General features: G+C 38.9%; 1 protein-coding gene across 2 annotated transcripts in view; it reads right to left on the bottom strand.

Moving 5' to 3' along the window:
* Nucleotides 1-16,701, bottom strand: part of LOC111870997 (hemicentin-2) — a 322,577-nt gene that overhangs the window by 115,248 nt on the left and 190,628 nt on the right. For both annotated transcript variants that reach the window (XM_023863703.2, XM_033754061.1), the window contains exon 3: nt 16,501-16,614. In XM_023863703.2, the coding sequence (XP_023719471.1) occupies nt 16,501-16,614 (114 nt within the window). The remainder of the gene's footprint in view (nt 1-16,500; nt 16,615-16,701) is intronic.

The raw sequence follows: 16,701 nt of genomic DNA, 5'->3' as shown, positions 1-16,701 counted from the left end.
GCGCATAGTTTACAGTTTTTAACGATTTAATTGCAAGTGGGAAAAACTGTTTCTGAAAGCACCAGTTCGTGTCCAGTTCTACAAAGATTGCCTACCTCAGGTTCCTCTGCCACCTGAACCTGTCTTAACTAGGTGGGGGACATGGTTATCTGCAGTTTCATTTTATCAGGAATATTTCAATCAAGTAAAGGAAGTTTTACAAAGTTAAAGATAAGAATGCATGTGTCCGTGAAGCAAAAGTGGTGTTTGGAAGTGATACTGTTCATCAAGATGTGAATTTTATCCATGCACATTTTTCTGCCGATTCAAAAGCCATTGGGAGCTTAGAATCTTGTGGTGCACTCCTTCACGACTCACTTGAACTCGTTCAGAAAGCAACTTGTTCACTGAATTCCGCTCCAGGCGTAATTGGAGAGAAGATTAAATGCAAGTTAGAAAAGGTGTTGAAATCGAACACAGGACTAAAAAAGATTCAGTCAGTTAGTCACTACTTGAGTGGAATTAGGGTATCTTTGCCAGACGAATGTTCCGAACCTTCGGCGCCAGTGTATAAATACTGTCCAATCACGTCAGTTGATGTAGAAAGATCATTCTCAGCCTATAAACTCATTTTGACGGACAACAGACGCAGTTTGTCTCCAGAAAACACTGAAAGACTTCCAGTTGCCTGTTGTGATGCTACTTTCTGCAGTGAATGATACATGTAAATAGGTGAGTCTGAATAAAGTGACCTGTTTCTTAAGTGCATATTGTTTTATTTTGGTGCATATTTTCCCGCTTTTTAGTGCATATTTTAAATGATTTTAGTGCATATTTTAAGTGTTTTTAGCGCATAAAGATCCGGGCCCTAGTAATCAGATAGCCAGAGAGTACGAGTAGGGCCCGACCTAGGAGGAGTAGGGCGAATAGTTTGGAATTAACTAGTTCTATGACTTCAGAAGCCTACTCGTAAACACTATAAGACATTAATAATAATGTAAACAGACACCCCCTTGAGTTTCGAGTTTATTCCGATATCCCCTCCCCGATGAGATACTTTTACAGAGACCGTATGGTGGCAGCACAGTGCAAATATGTTAAGTTATGTGTAGACCCCTAATTGATAACCCCGCTCTCGGATTCAGTGCCTTGAAAGGTCGCCCAGTCCATACTGACCCTTTTGAAAGGTCAACCGACTAGCGGGATAGAGAGAGCAGATAGGGATAGAGGCAGGTAAATAAATCAGGGAGCAGACCGCTCAGCTATAGTCTGAAAGTAGCTCAGATACGCCTCACCCTAGGTGTCTCCATGCTCCTACCCACCCACCGACATAGCCGCCCTTACCATTGAAAGAGCTACTACGTAGCAACGACGCCATCACAAAAACATACCTGGCAGAGTTACTAACTAAATACTTAACTAACAGTGACAACTGAATACTGATAAAATATTGCTATCTGAACCTGTATCATAAATATGATCCATACATGAAACACAGAAAGAAGTCCTTGTTATACATCATACTAAAACAATAAATCAATATTTTGTTAGCATTTCGTTTGTCCAAATCTATCCACATATAAATTCATACAAAACGAACAGACTTACAATGAAGACAGCAGTCTTCTGGGATTTGGCGATACGTTCCTCCGAAACATCGGTTAACACCACATATACACGGTGCCAAATCCCAGAAGACTGCTTTCTTCATAGTCACCGCCGTGAAAGCCTCAAATCTTACAGACTTATCAATGATTACAGTAGAGACTTCAAGAACCAAAATGGTGTTATATTTGTGGAGAAACTGCTTTGATTAATAGTAACAGTCGTGAAAGTACAAAACAAAACTCCACAATCCAATCGCATGAGGTGCTCCTTAGTGCAAGTCCGCGTTTTGATTATTCTTTGATATGTGATACATTACTGTTACTACCGTAAGAGCTGCAGTGGCAAAACTTATAAAACACACGCTTTAAACTTCACAATGGGTGATCTATAAGACATGGGAACAGCGAAACAGCATAGAAGGCTCCAGAATGCGATTCAAACGCCTTGCCGATTCTAGCAGGGAGAATTAAACGTGTAGCTGGTTCACTTCGTAGAACTTCTCACTAAATATAGAGAGGCGCTACGTTTAGAATTTAGATAGTGAATAAACGAATCGGGATTCTATTAGTTACCTGAGATGACTGTCATTAAAATAAGAATGAAACTCGAAACTATGATTTATTTATTTTCCCTGTATCAAAAAGGAAGTCAACTTAGAGGAGTGAGAATGCCGTCACATCCGAAACGATAAAGGGGATGGAGTGTAAGTCTTCAAAGGAAATTTCCTTTTAGTTTTCTTTGAATGACTCAGAGGAACAACGTGCGAGTCCTTACGTACGGCAAGCTGAACCCTGGTTCGATCCCTGTTCGATTATGGTAAGAGGAAGGCAATACAGCGCACATTTCACCACCCAACAACGTTATAGCATATCTTCATGGTTTATGGGAAAGTGGCTTATTAAAGCTGTAGACATTTTAAATGTACGTGAAAAATCCTTGATTTATGAACGGGTCGCATTATCTGCACTTCAGGCTCAAAACTTTATATTTACAGTTCACAGGGGCAAAATGAAAATAAAATGTAGTTAACTATTCATGTTACAGACAGAACATAAAAACTGAGTTATATATCAGATGTTACAATACAGATCATGCCAAAGTATGACTACATGTAGGCAGCGCCATAGCTCAAGCGGTTAGTCGCTGACTTCCCACCGCGGCGGCCCGGGTTCGATCCCGGGTCTGGCCAAGTGGGATTTGTGGTGGACAAAATGGCGCTGGGGCTGCTTTTCTCCGAGTACTTCGGCTTCCCCTGCCAATTTTCATTCTACCAAATCATTATAATCACCCGGGTAGGTACAATAGGCCAATCAGTGGCCGACGTGCCGAGTGGACCCAGTTGGACTCCACCCCCTACTAAGCGAATTAAATTAAATGACTATATGTACGACATGCAAGTCGTATGCCGGTCTAAATTCGTAGCTCTTCAGTTGTTTTCTATTAAAAATTGATTATTACAATGTGGGTTATGAATAAGTAATACAAGTATGTTTATTTCCACTCTAAATAATTAAATCCACGAGTAGATTCCTTCTCCAGGAAATAAGAATGGTCCAACTGCTACACAAATAATCCGCCTGGCATGGGATCCTGAAGTTGGTTGTCGTGCTAACACAGCCCGACACTGTATTATCCTCAGCTAAGAACCCAGTTATTGTGACGTTTCTTAATATGTTGTCTTTCAACAGCTAAGAGCTGTTAGTCCCACGACAAATAACCATGCTGAAATTCAACCCCATGCTGGCTGCCATTTCAGTCCAGTCCAATTCAGTAAAATGGTGCTGGTCCTCGCCAGCATAGTTGTCTTTGGTTTTGGGCCCCGTCTGGACCCATGAAAATATTTTTGTACTTTTGCGTGTTTTGAGACGATGCGTCCTCTTCGACGAGTTTGGTGGAGTTTGGTGGTCACTCGCCTTCTACTGACTCTCACACTCACTCTCTCACTCAGTCAGTCTCTCACTGACTGACTGGTTGGCCGAGACTGTTTAGTCAACATGTCCGCTGCTACTTTCCTTTCTGGAAGCAACGTGACGGCGCACTGTTCCATAGTGACAAGAGATCTACTAACACGGATGCCTTAAATATACATAAAACATTCAATTCTTGTGCCAAAACTTGATAACTCCAAGGGGAAAAAATGATTTCTTCCGGAAGCACGGACTAGCTCAATCAATTGGTCCAAACTGAGAAGGTTTTACCTGAGGAGGTAGAAAGAGTTCAGTATCCGAAACGTTGTTTTTAAATAAATAAATAAAAGGATAATGGAATATATAAATAATCTAAATAATATTATGGTTTGTCCTCTCTATAATGGTCACAATTCTCACCAGTACTACACACAGCAACGTAGAGAAACTATACACACGCAAACACGGTATCCTTTTGGTGACACGTATGTTGGGTCCAGGAATATCGACAATTTCTAATGCACATGGATTCAAATAGGTAATATTCCAATAACGTTCACACTGAATTAACTTCAAATCATATCACATAAAGGCATGAAACGCGATACAGTTCCTGTGTCAGTGGCGTGAAATCATAAATCCCTTCTCCCTCCAGCCCGCTCTACGCATCTTGTTACATAACCTGGTGTTTATGAGAATGCATTTGTCGAATGCAGATGCGTTTCGCGTACTCTGTTCATGTAATATTTCACTAACTTTTAATTTCAGCGTGGTTTTCCAGACGACAGTATAAGAGTCATGAATATTTAACGACTGCTGCTAGAGATGTATGAATTCCAGGAAAAGTTACGTTCTCATTTTTTCCTTGGCACTACAGCCCCAGTGGGCCTAGGCCTACCTCCATGAACTCCTCCGTTCACTTCGGTTTTTCTAGATCTTACACATTCGGTAGGACTCCTTGGGCGGGTGATCAGCTCGTCGCAAGGCCTCTACCTGTACACAAACACAGAAAAACGCACACACACAAAATAAACATCCATGCCCTGAGTGGGATTCGAACCCACGATCCCGGCTTCCGAGTGAGCGAAGACAGTACATGCCTTAGACCGCTCAGCTACCGTGACCGGAACGTTCTCATTTTACGACGGCAAATACAAATTCCGTTATGCCTACAAAAATTTTATATGTGTTAGAAAAACATTAATCATAAATTACTTTGAAAGCACTTTCCACGTTTCATAAATACCTAATTAAATATTAATGATGTCAAAACTTTAATAATTATGAACTTAATGAGGCCGTAATATTGCTTGCGGAAGTTCGCCTCTTGCTAGAAGTTTCACAATAACACTTTAAAACGTATTTCTTGGTGGACTTATTTTCAAGATATCGACTTTGTTATGTCACTATTTTGGACATATTCTCCAAAATATTGCATTAATATATGATTCCATATATTCTACTCGTTACTTAAGAGCGATAATCTAACATTTTAATATTTAAAATTAATGAATTTATTTGTACCACTAATTCTTATCCATATAAAATATGTGATGCGTCTGTATCAATATTAATGTGACCCGCTTGGGAAGAAGATAGTCTTTCCTGAAATAAAATATACTCCAACTTTTATACATAGATATGGAAGGCTGATGTATCAAGACAAAATCAGAAACGAGAAAGTAAAGATACAGGAGAGCATGAAAGAAATATAACAAACAAAGAAAGGGAAACAAACACAAAATAGGGGGAACATGTAATTGAAGAAAAACAGAAGGAAAGAAACAAGTGCACACAAAATATTAAAGAAAATATTAAGATCTAAGGAGACTATGAAGTGTACACTAGGCGTTTTCCTGGAGTTTGGTAGTAGAATCTAATTACCAACAGTTCAAATGACAATGCATAAATTTCAATGTAAGATTTGAGGCTTTCACGGCGGTGACTATGAAGAAAGCAGTTTTCTGGGATTTGGCACCGTGTATATATGGTGTTAACCGACATTCCTCCGAAATACATACACGGTGCCAAATCCCAGAAAACTGCTTTCTTCATAAATTTCAAGTTATTAAATTTCTAAGTTCTTCCGGAACCAAATTTTCAACATACATAAAAACTAGGCCCCAAGCAGTAATGAAATGATTAATATTAGAATTTTATATATACGAGTATATACATAACCATAAAATGGCGGGGATCTGTCTCACTAGAATACCAGGAGACAGAAGACTGGTATGAGAAAGTTTAGGCTTTTTATAAATAATAGCTATAGATCTACTTCATAAGTCGAAGTACAATAAATTCTCTTAAGTATTTCTAATATAGGTTCTAAGACAAGTTTCTAAAGATTAAGAGGAAAATTATACTCGCCGCAGTACGTGTATTATCTTCCTGTTCAGTCATTAGCAGAGGTTCGGTACTTTATCTGAGAGTTTTAGAGAAGCAGCCTAGACTGACTGCAAATAAATCAAAGTTAATTTCTGTACTGCGAAATTATAGTCAGATATCACGCATTTTACGAAATATAAATGGATCTTTGTCTTCGTTTATTTGTGCTAGTAACTACAGTAGAGAGATTAGAAAGTTGGCAACATTGCTAGCAGGTACTCCGACAAAAATGCCACAAAGAAAAGACGTAGAAAAAGTGGATGATACTGAAACAGTAGGTACGCAAATTATCACCACGTTTTCTGCTACAACAAGGAAACTCGTAGAATGATAATTATGTAACATAATGAAGAAGTAACTGCCACAGATTTACACTGTCTGAATTAAAATAAAGTTATGTGACCATATACTTTTTGAATTAGTGTTTGCAGACCTCTACTTATGCATACATTTTAAATTAAAACGCAATAAATATTCGGTTACAAGGCGGATGGAACTCCTCACATTGACGTATTTTGTCACACATTATGATTGCATTGAATATTTAATGTAAAACACGCCCGTTCCTTATACTAATATCTCAGTTTTCTGTGTAAGTTAATTATAATATCTGAAGCTACAGAATATCTGTAACTGACACAGTGAAAAAAGAAATACAAAAAAAGGTAATCTGTTACACTCACTCCAACTTCCAGCTACTGTAAAATGCCGTAGAAACTGAGAATCCGAGTTGAATTAATCAGTGCACTGAAGAACTGTGACGATGTCTCTAAAAACACAGGCCCTAGAAAGTGCTAAGACGTTTAAACTGAAGTGTAACTTTGGCAGGTAGCAATATGAATCAAAGACATAGAACAGTTGCAAAGCCATTAATTCAGATTTTCCGTCTGCATCTGTCTTGTAACCAGCGGCCACTCGAACAGTGGGTCACGGATTCGAGTCCTGCTGGGAGACCGATGTGTTCCTTTCTGTATGCTCTGTGTATTCAACATAGAGAGTGCCGGTCACAGTAGCTGCGCGGTGTAAGGTATAAACTCTCTTCGCTCGCTCGGTCGCTGGGATCGTGGGTTCGAATCCCACACAATGCATGGACGAGGTCGCGTCATAACTCAAGCGGTTAGTCGCTGGCTTCCAACCGCGGAGGACAGGGTTCGAGCCCGGGTCTGGTCAAGTGGAATTTGTGGTGGACAAAGTGGCGCTGGGGCAGGTTTTCTCCGAGAACTTTGGTTTCCCCTGACAATTTTCATTCTACCAAACTCTCCATCATCATAATCACCCGTGGCAGGTACAATAGGCCAAAGAGTGGCCGCCATGTCGATTGAACACAGCTGCAATCCAACCCCCACTATGCGAATTAAAGAAGAATGCATGGATGTTTGGTGTGTGTATCCGTCTATTTCGTGTTTTTTTCCTGTGTTTAGGTAGAGGCCTTGTAACGAGCTGATTATCCTCCGAAGGCGTTCTACCGTCTGTGAAAAATGATTACGGAACTGAATAAGAGGCCTGGGCATTGAATGGTTTGAAAAAACCATTGAAAAAGTTAATCATAGACAGTAGCCAATTAATTGTAGCGAGTTTTAAGCAGATTAAATTGAACAGAAATATGCACTCAATAAAATGGTTCGTGTGTAACAGCTGGATCTTTTGATTGCCTTGCAAACTGTTCTTAGGCGATCTGTTTGTGTTGTTAATGGTGTTAGTACGTTAATTAACTAAATAACAAATGCATAATGCTTAATAATTATTGAATAAAACTGGATTCACTAGGTTGAACTTTGTGTTTAACTTAATGATATACAGTGCATCGGCAATAATTACTTCCATAGAGGTGGAAACAAAACTTTAACACATACAGAGCAACAAGAATTCAGTAGCCATTATTTTCATTAAACATCTGGGATATAATAATAGCCAGCGCTTCAGTGTGGTGAAAATTTGTTGCTCACGAGTGTCTGCTAACTGACAGTGCAGTCCGTCATGCACTTGTTAGGGTCAATACCCAGGTTTATAGCCTTTCAAAACCCTCAATGCGGATGTTGGGATGTACATCAGAGAAGGTTACTATAACGCGAAAAGAATGCAAGATATGAAAATGACCAGGAAAGTGTATGCATGAAAAGATAGAGAAAAACAGGTGTTTCGAAGAGAGATAATGTGATATTTCTTTAATTGTGCTTTGCAGAATTATTTTAAAACAGATCAAATTTTCTGTTACATATGACTCATAAATGTCGTAATTGTGGGCGTTCTGCATATGCAGTGACATCTGCATTAAACTGCAAATGTTCTAATTTGTAACTTCAGAACTTGCTGATTAAGGAGCCAGCAAAGTCCCAAGGTCTCGTCATACTATACATCATGAATATGAATGTCTTCTGATTGGATTTTAGCTTGAAGATGGTGGCAGTTTTCTCCGAAAGTCTTGTATTTACCTACAACAATATACGTTCTCATGTCCCAGAAGACTATAATATAAATCTCTACCACTGTGAAAACCTTAAATCCCATATAGACGCATCGCTGCAGATAATCCTCTACCTCAAAAGAAACTGTGAGCAATAGAAATGGGTCTCCTTAGAAGCAAATAATTTTCCTTAAATTTATCTTTTCAGCCTACTTTCCTTATTTTGTAAAATAAAAGTAGGCTTACGAGATCTGTGTGTGTCTGTAAGTGCCCCCCTATTAACTTTCGAAAGCCGGAACCAATTTTAATGAAAGTTTACATACATACCATGGCGCCTAATTCCATCTCAAAGGTGTAATTCATAAATCCCTCCTATCTCTATTACATCCTTTCAAACTTCTTAAGATATACCTTAATAACGTTCGAAAGTCTATATACCAATCTTCTTGAAACTTGGTATTTGCACCACGCTACATAAGACTCTCAACAGCGATCAATAAGACCAACATTACAGCCTCTCAAATTGTTCCCGTAGTAACCGTAATGTTTGTTAAATTCCGGACCCGATCAAGATTGAACTTCGTACGTATAGTATGTCACCTGAGCCCATCTCAACGGCGTACTTCATAAACCCTGCCATCAGCAATACGGGTACAAGCCAGTCAGATTTCTCAGATATACCTTGATATTTTTTGAACGCCTGTAACAATTTTCTTGAAACTTGGTATGCATATCATGCCACCTGAGCCCATCTCAACGGTGTACTTCATAATTCATTTCCATCGATAATACCAACATTACAGTCATTCAAACTACTCACAAATAAATCTGAACCGAAATGTATTTCCATTAAAATAATTAATATAATTACTAGTTATTCATTACGAAAAGATGGACATGTGGTACTAAGATTGTGAAACACCTTATGGTCTTGTGAGCGGATACGGATGTTCCGAGGAAGATGCTTTGGAAACTTCGGGCTTAAGTGTGTAGATTTAGAAATGGGCTTTCTTACAGGAAAATTACAAGAAAGGTGGTCACGAAACTGAAGAGGTAAAAAACGGAACCAGGTCATATAAAATGGGAATGTGTACAAAAATGGATCTTAAAAGGGGCATACTGATTTATCATCAGAAGAGGGGGAGTTTGTTATGTGAGAGAACGGCCTTTTACATGGATCCAATATTGTTCCATAGAGGAAAGTGGATTTCTTTTTAAGAATGGACACATCACAATTGCATCCCCAGAAAACTGCTTTCTGTCTTTCTCATTCACGTTCCGCCTTGATAACCAGCCGGTCCCTCATTCATTCATTCATAAATGGCTCTACAGCCCTTTGTTAGGTCCTGACCTCTTCTTCAGTTCCGCAATCTGCTTACACAGACAGTAGGACCCATTGGACGAGTGTTCAGTCCGTCGCAAGGCTGCTACCCACACACAGGACAACACAAACACAGAATAAACGCACAAACAGACATCCATGCCTTGAGTGGGATTTGAACCCATGATACCATTGTTCGAGCGAGCGAAGACAGTACATGAGCTCAAAATTTAAGACGGAAAGGGTTATTCGCAGACACACGGACGAATGGAGACTGCTTAAACCTACTTTCATTTTTTCTCAAAATAAGGAAAGTAGGCTAAAAATGAAAATAGCTGTGATGTAATAAACATTATTTGGTGCTGTTACGATCAAAAAATGAAGGTGACTGCGGCTGCACGTGAAAGCTAGCTTCCAACAGAATGGGTTTTAATGGTTGACACAAGATGTAATTGTTATGATAAATGAAGAACTTGAAGCGAAGCTTGCAGAAGGACTCGCTTGCGCGGAAGAACAAATTCCACAGTGAAGAGTGGGACTGTTGTTCATTTCCATGATTGATGATGGGTTTGTTAAGTCAATGTTAAGAAATTAAGTAACAGAACAAGACAATAACGAAAGGAAATACGTGAATATTGTTGTTGTTATGAGACTTGTTGCTTAATCACACTGTATGAAGTCTGAAGAACTTTGAGGTTACATTAAATTAATTATCAAATACTTCAGCAATCCTTATAGAGAAAATAATTCTTTTGAAGTGTTCTATCTTCTGAGATACAATGCCGCGTATTTCGGTGAAAATTATATCTTTCAGATATAACTCTTCTTAACAGACGCTACGAGAATCTCAGGTACAAAAATAAATGCTTTTTTCCTAGAAATTCACATCGTAATTCTGTATAACACTTGTACGTGATGATCTGCCAGGGACAGAACGTTTCTCTCGAATAGTCTGCATTCTTATTTTGTATGTGGAAGGTCCCGGATTCAAATATTGCGCCGGAGTTCAGCTATTATAAGAATTATTTTGGTTTTCCTGAATTCCTGAAGGAAAATATTGTAACTAAATTACATAAGGCAAAGAACGTTTCCTTCCAGATCCCTTATAATCATTTTTGCTAAACATTCAATCCTTCTACGCTAAATAACCTTAGCATTTTAAAATGTTAAATACACCAAGATTGCATTAAAGTATTTTTAACGTTGTGATATATTAAATATATCACTTTAATGTTATGTATTGAAGATCCATTATTTTGTACACAGCATTTTTTAATTAAATAACTAGTAAACTAACCCATGCAATAGAAGTATATGTAAGTTTCTATTCAAGATACAAAACGAACAATCATTTGAAGAGTTAAGCACAAATGGAATATATGACGGAAGGATGCTCCAATAGGATGTTTGAACAATATAGTGCCTAAGGGAAAACAAAGATTGAAATAGAAGAACTTTTATTATTAAGAGGAAGGAATAACAAGGATAGAAAGAACAGGAACATGACCAAAGAAGTTGAGATGTGTAAACAAAGAAGAAAAGGAGACGCTGTAACCGGGAATGTGTGTAAACACGGCGAGTGATCTGTTTCCTAACAAGAGAAGTTGTCTTCATGTCTACCCACTAGCCTTGTGGCCATGGACTTGCAGAATTTCTCTGTGAATTTAAGTCTTTAACTTGTCTACAACTCAAACTTGGAAATTCAGCACAAATTTTATCCCAATCAGACCTATCATAATTCCTAAACGCATCTCTTTGTTCTTCTTGTGATTTCCTTGTAGTAAAGAACGAGTTCATACTACAACCAAATACAAGAGAGAGTTTAAATCTTGATAAATTTAAAATCTATCCCTTCCAAACTAACCGTATTATCCAAGCACAGTGTTTAATTCTTTCGCCGTTTTGATGATGGTCATTCTGACTATTGTTGCATTGCTTCTGGTGACAGTGATTCCGATCCTATGTAATCTGTAGGTAATAACTTGGGTGAAGAGAGAGTTCGTGGTTCTTATGTTCAAATGTGGACGTTTAACAACATAGATCCATGAACTATATAATAATGTAGCTTAACACTACATTTGACACTATATTTGAAACTTGGCACACATAATTTTTAATAATTTTAATACATTAAGACCTATAATACATAATACATTTTAATATATCCTTGCTATTTTTATATATTTAATTTCAATACTTATATTTAACTCGAGGCACAAATCCTGTATCATAGGGTATGACACGTTGCAGCAATATGGATCCATATTAGGATTTCAATAACCCTAGACGTATTCTAATATCACTGCCTGATGATGGTCCCGTGAGACCGAAACATGTAGCAGGAAATAAATATTAAATTGTAAAACATTGATTGATTAATTAATTAATTAATTAATTAAGTAGCTGTTAACTTCGATCGCCATCTTATAAAGGAAGTTTCAACGGAGGAAACTGATGTTGGCTACGAAAAGAGCGAAGTAGTCAAACAATTGCAGCTTCCTTTGGATATATCGAGAAGTGTGAATGTATAAATTTCGTAATCTTGAATCAACAAATCTCTGTTTTCTATCCGTAACGTAATAACGTTGTGCACGACAGGCCTGCATCTACAGTTGCTACCTAGTTAAGAAAACTACGAGGAATTATCGTTTGTCGTTAACAGTGGACCAACTTTCTGACACAGATTTAGATGAAACTGGAAATTGATGATGACGATTAGCGAGTAAAATACATAATAATATTAGTTACGAACACAAACATAGGGGCACGCTGTAGCGTAGTTGGTTGAGGCACTATGCTACAAGCCAGAAGTCGTGGGTTCGATTCCCGATGACATCATTGGGGTTTTCGTTTGACCTAATCCTTCCAGCCATGGGGTCGACACAGCCTCTAGCAGATTTGAGTGCCAGGAAACTATCTGGGCGTAAAGGCTGGCCGGATTGTAGGGCTGAAAACCTCACCGCCATCTGTGAGCCGACTGTCTAGAAAAAATGGGAGTCTCAACGTCTTACAACCCTATGAATCTCCACGCCTGTTATATGAATGGTTTCTTTGCTTTCCTTACGAATACAAACGTAAAATATCCATTTGAAATCTGATTTTCAATTCTACAATTAATATTATAACAAAGGTAGGCGACTACTAACTTGAATACACTGTAATCAATCAAAACATTTCCTTTGTAATTGAATGCATCTATTTAAAGTTCGGAATAAAGGCGCCGTTATCAATGCCGGCTGTTAAAGTGGCATGTCAGCATTCGATGTTGTGGCAGAACATCATTACAAAAATGAATATACGTTAAGGTTGCCATTAAACTTGTTGCTTTTCGTTGTTATAATACTCATGAGGAGGAGATTCTGTCATGGACACTTCTGTCTAGGAATATTACTTACATTCTTCTGTTAGCTACTTAAAACCTGTGTGAGGTGTGAGGTTCCTAAGGGAGTGACTGTGAAGAGTACGAAGGAGTATCAAAAGGAATACATGCCAAAACCTTATTTGAATGTGCAATATAATAACACTGTGTTTTAGTGGATATGTTTAAGAGATCAGACACAGTTGAAGCTGGGACAGTTCAGTCGGTAAGACAACGTCCTATGGGTTGGACGGCCCTGGTTTGAATCCAGGCGGGGGGGGGGATTTTCTCTCTTCTCCATAGCATCTAGACCGGCTCTGGGGACCACCCAGTCTACTATCCAATGGGTACCGGAGAGATCTTTCCATGGCGACAAAGCGGCAGGGGCTTGAAGCTCACCACTTGCCTTTGTCTAGTGCTGACGTTAAGAATGTTGCCCCACGTCTTCATGGGGTGGCGCTTACTTAATTAAGTACAGGGACAATTTTACCTTTCACAAGACACAGTTATCGCGAACATGAATTCATCTCTGATTATATAAACATTAGTTTTCACGTCACAAACCGTACATCGATAAAGAGGGCAAATTTTGTTTCCTTCTCCCATATTTCGCATGCTTTAAATTTATGAACATTTGAACAATTCAGTCTCAGTAACTGACCCCGATGTATTCACGCGGTAATGACTGTGAAGCTGAGTGTTCTCCGATCCATAGAGACTCACTATTCATCTTCTACGTTAACAGCCTGAAACCATGTAGGCCTGAGATTTGAGATTCTCACATCGCTGGTTATAAAGGGTTGTGTCTTCTGGGATATAATGCTGTGTAGTCCTTGTTACCTTCTTCATGCTGTTTCCTTGCTTTTCTTGTTCTTCAAAATATATTCCTCCGAAACGTCGGTTGACTTTCAACGGGCTTTACGGCGTTATATCACAGAAGACTGAAGTCTTTTGTAAGTCTAATTTATTCATATATATATTTTTCTAAATAAAATGTAATAATGCAAACATTTAAAAACAAAAGCAAACTCCGTGATTTCAGTCCACAAGCGAACTATACCGACCGAGCGACCGCCGCTTGTCGGCGAAGTTAGTGCTAATTTTTGCGGATAGAGAGTGTCGCGTGGTCAACGCAACAAATCCCCACAGCCGTTAATTTCGGTTTTCTAGACCGGAACAGCTATTTCCTTGAAATAGCTCCTCAATTATCTTCAAGAGGCTGAGTGGACCCCGTTCCAGACCCACTACTTCTCAGAACATCTGGTAGCGCCGGGAATCGAACCCGGACCTCTGGATCTGTAGCCAGGAACTCTGACCAGAGGCGGTCGATGCATGCCAAGGGTAAGTTAAAAGTGCATTAAATAATCCTGAATTGAATAACGGGAGAGTTCGGGTCGGAGGATTCAGGAATTCATTATACAATGAACGATGTAATCCACGGACTTGATGTACGCTGGATTGCAGAACCACCAGGATTACCAACCGTGCAGCAGTCGGCTCAACACTGGTTTGCACTCCGGTTAATTAGTGGCAGAAACATCCGCGTACAGTGCGGGACTTACCGATACAGCGAAACACATATGAGGGCAATGTTACAGTTTCTGTATAGTGACGGTCAGAAAAGTGAAAAAGAACATTCGTATTTGAATAGGTTGGAGCCGTGGGGACTGTTTCGTGTATACTGTGCATGTGGGAAGTTTCGGGGAATTATCAAGAGTCGAATCAATTGAAACCTGCACCACAACCACTTAAAATTATATTTGATTCGGTAAACGTTTTATTAGAGGCCGTGCAACAGCTCAGGTGGTCAGTCGCAGGCTTCCCACCCCGGCGGCCCGGGTTCGAGACCAGGTCATAATCATGTGGGTTTTGTGGTGGACAAAGTGTCATTGGGGTAGGTTTTCTCGGAGTACTTCGGTTTCACCTGCCAATCCTCATTCCAATTAATGCTACATATTCACCATAATCATCGTCCGTGACTGTACAAAAGGCTAGTTAGTGGCCGACGCACCAAGCGGACTCAGTTTCACCCCATCCAAAGACACTAATAAAGCGGTTCTATTAAGATATATTTGCTATGCATTGTGACAGCGGAGCTGTATGCAGTATGCTGTATGCATACGCATACACATGGAACTGCAAGGTAAGAAGCCTCGTGTTTATTAACATATTTATATATTTATTCCTCCGAATTTAATCTCATATATTATGTAACAGCTTATATCGTAAAAATACACACACCATAGTCTCATGTGTCTTCAGAAATTTGTATTTAGTTGCGTTAAAATCAGAAGCATATGTCAATAGTTGCCAATAATTTTATGAACGAGACACGCCCAGAAAATTAACATTTATTTCCGTCATTAATAATTGGCGATTAATTTGAAGAAATTAAATAATCTTGCTCATTACGGAGTTCGATAATCGATTGTATCTTTTCAAAATTGTCTAAAAATATTCTTATGATTTTATAGACAGAAATTTACTAAAATTCCTTGTGCTATAGATATACTAATACTAAAGTAATAATTTGGTACAGATATATTTACTGAAAAACTGGAGGTTCGAAATACTACAGTGATGTTTTACTGGAAAGTTTCCTTATTCGTCTCGATAAAAGAATCTTTAGAACAAACTACACTGTTTCGCATACCAGAAGGTACTTGTAACACTCTTCAGTCAAAACCGTGAGAAAGTTAAATAAACCCATTTTCCTTATTCCACATAAGTATTTTACTTTATTATATATTGTCATGTGTAGGGGGGTACGCGTGACGAAATGACTGGTTCTAGTTCGGATGATTGGATTTATTATCACTTTGATTACAAGTTCTCTTAATCACACTTAAATACAGCGCTATCGCCAATTTACACACTTTCCAATCATCGTTGCACACGCATTAGGATTCTCAATTTCCATTAGTAGTCTCCTAGCAACGGATCTTAACATAGAAACTAGCACTTCAAACCACTATGAAGTTTTCTTGCTATTTCGTCTTCAATCACTCTAGAACCTCGGAACGTAAAATTCTTCTAGAGTCAGCCCTCCAGCTTACGACTGACTCGTAACTGCCCTTGAACTAATTCTTTCACTGCCTTCTCATATAAGGATTCTGCACAGATCCCCATAGAAAGCACAGTTTCTAGTTTATGACGTCACCGTTTTCACAACACGGTCCGATACGTGGAAATGTGTTTACCCAGCCGTTGCTCAGAAACGGATTGCATAACCCCATTATTTTACTGCTGCTTGGCGCAGAACGCATAGAAAACACAGCCTCATCTAGTGTTACGTAACCTAGCAATGGACTGTTTACCAAAATCTGTTTTCGCGGGAACTTCTTTACCAACACGTTGCCTAGCAATGGGTGTACATGCAACAATATAAAAGCCTTTTTAATGTTTGCTTCAAAATACGTTAACAACTCCAGGAATTATTTTTGGGACACCGGGTGAAATAATTCATTTTCATATGATATGTTTACGTATAGAGTGAATGGACATGCACATGCATCAATGAGGACATATGGCTTACCTCCTCTCACCTCACACGTCAGGACGAGGTCGCTGCCCTCAGTAAGTGGGCCAACAACGGGCGTGCTCACATCACGTCCCGAATTTTCATAGATGAGCAACTGGTGTGGAGGAACTGCAAAATAGAGGAAATTTTGTGTTAGAATTTCATATACTTGCAGTATCGTAGCTACACACTCTGAGACCAGGATATTGGTCACCG

The sequence above is a fragment of the Cryptotermes secundus genome, unplaced genomic scaffold, assembly GCF_002891405.2.
Source record: "Cryptotermes secundus unplaced genomic scaffold, Csec_1.0 scaffold1170, whole genome shotgun sequence".
NCBI lineage: Eukaryota > Metazoa > Arthropoda > Insecta > Blattodea > Kalotermitidae > Cryptotermes > Cryptotermes secundus.
The sequence above is the reverse complement of the archived record's forward strand: the minus strand, read 5'-3'. Positions and strand labels throughout refer to the sequence as shown.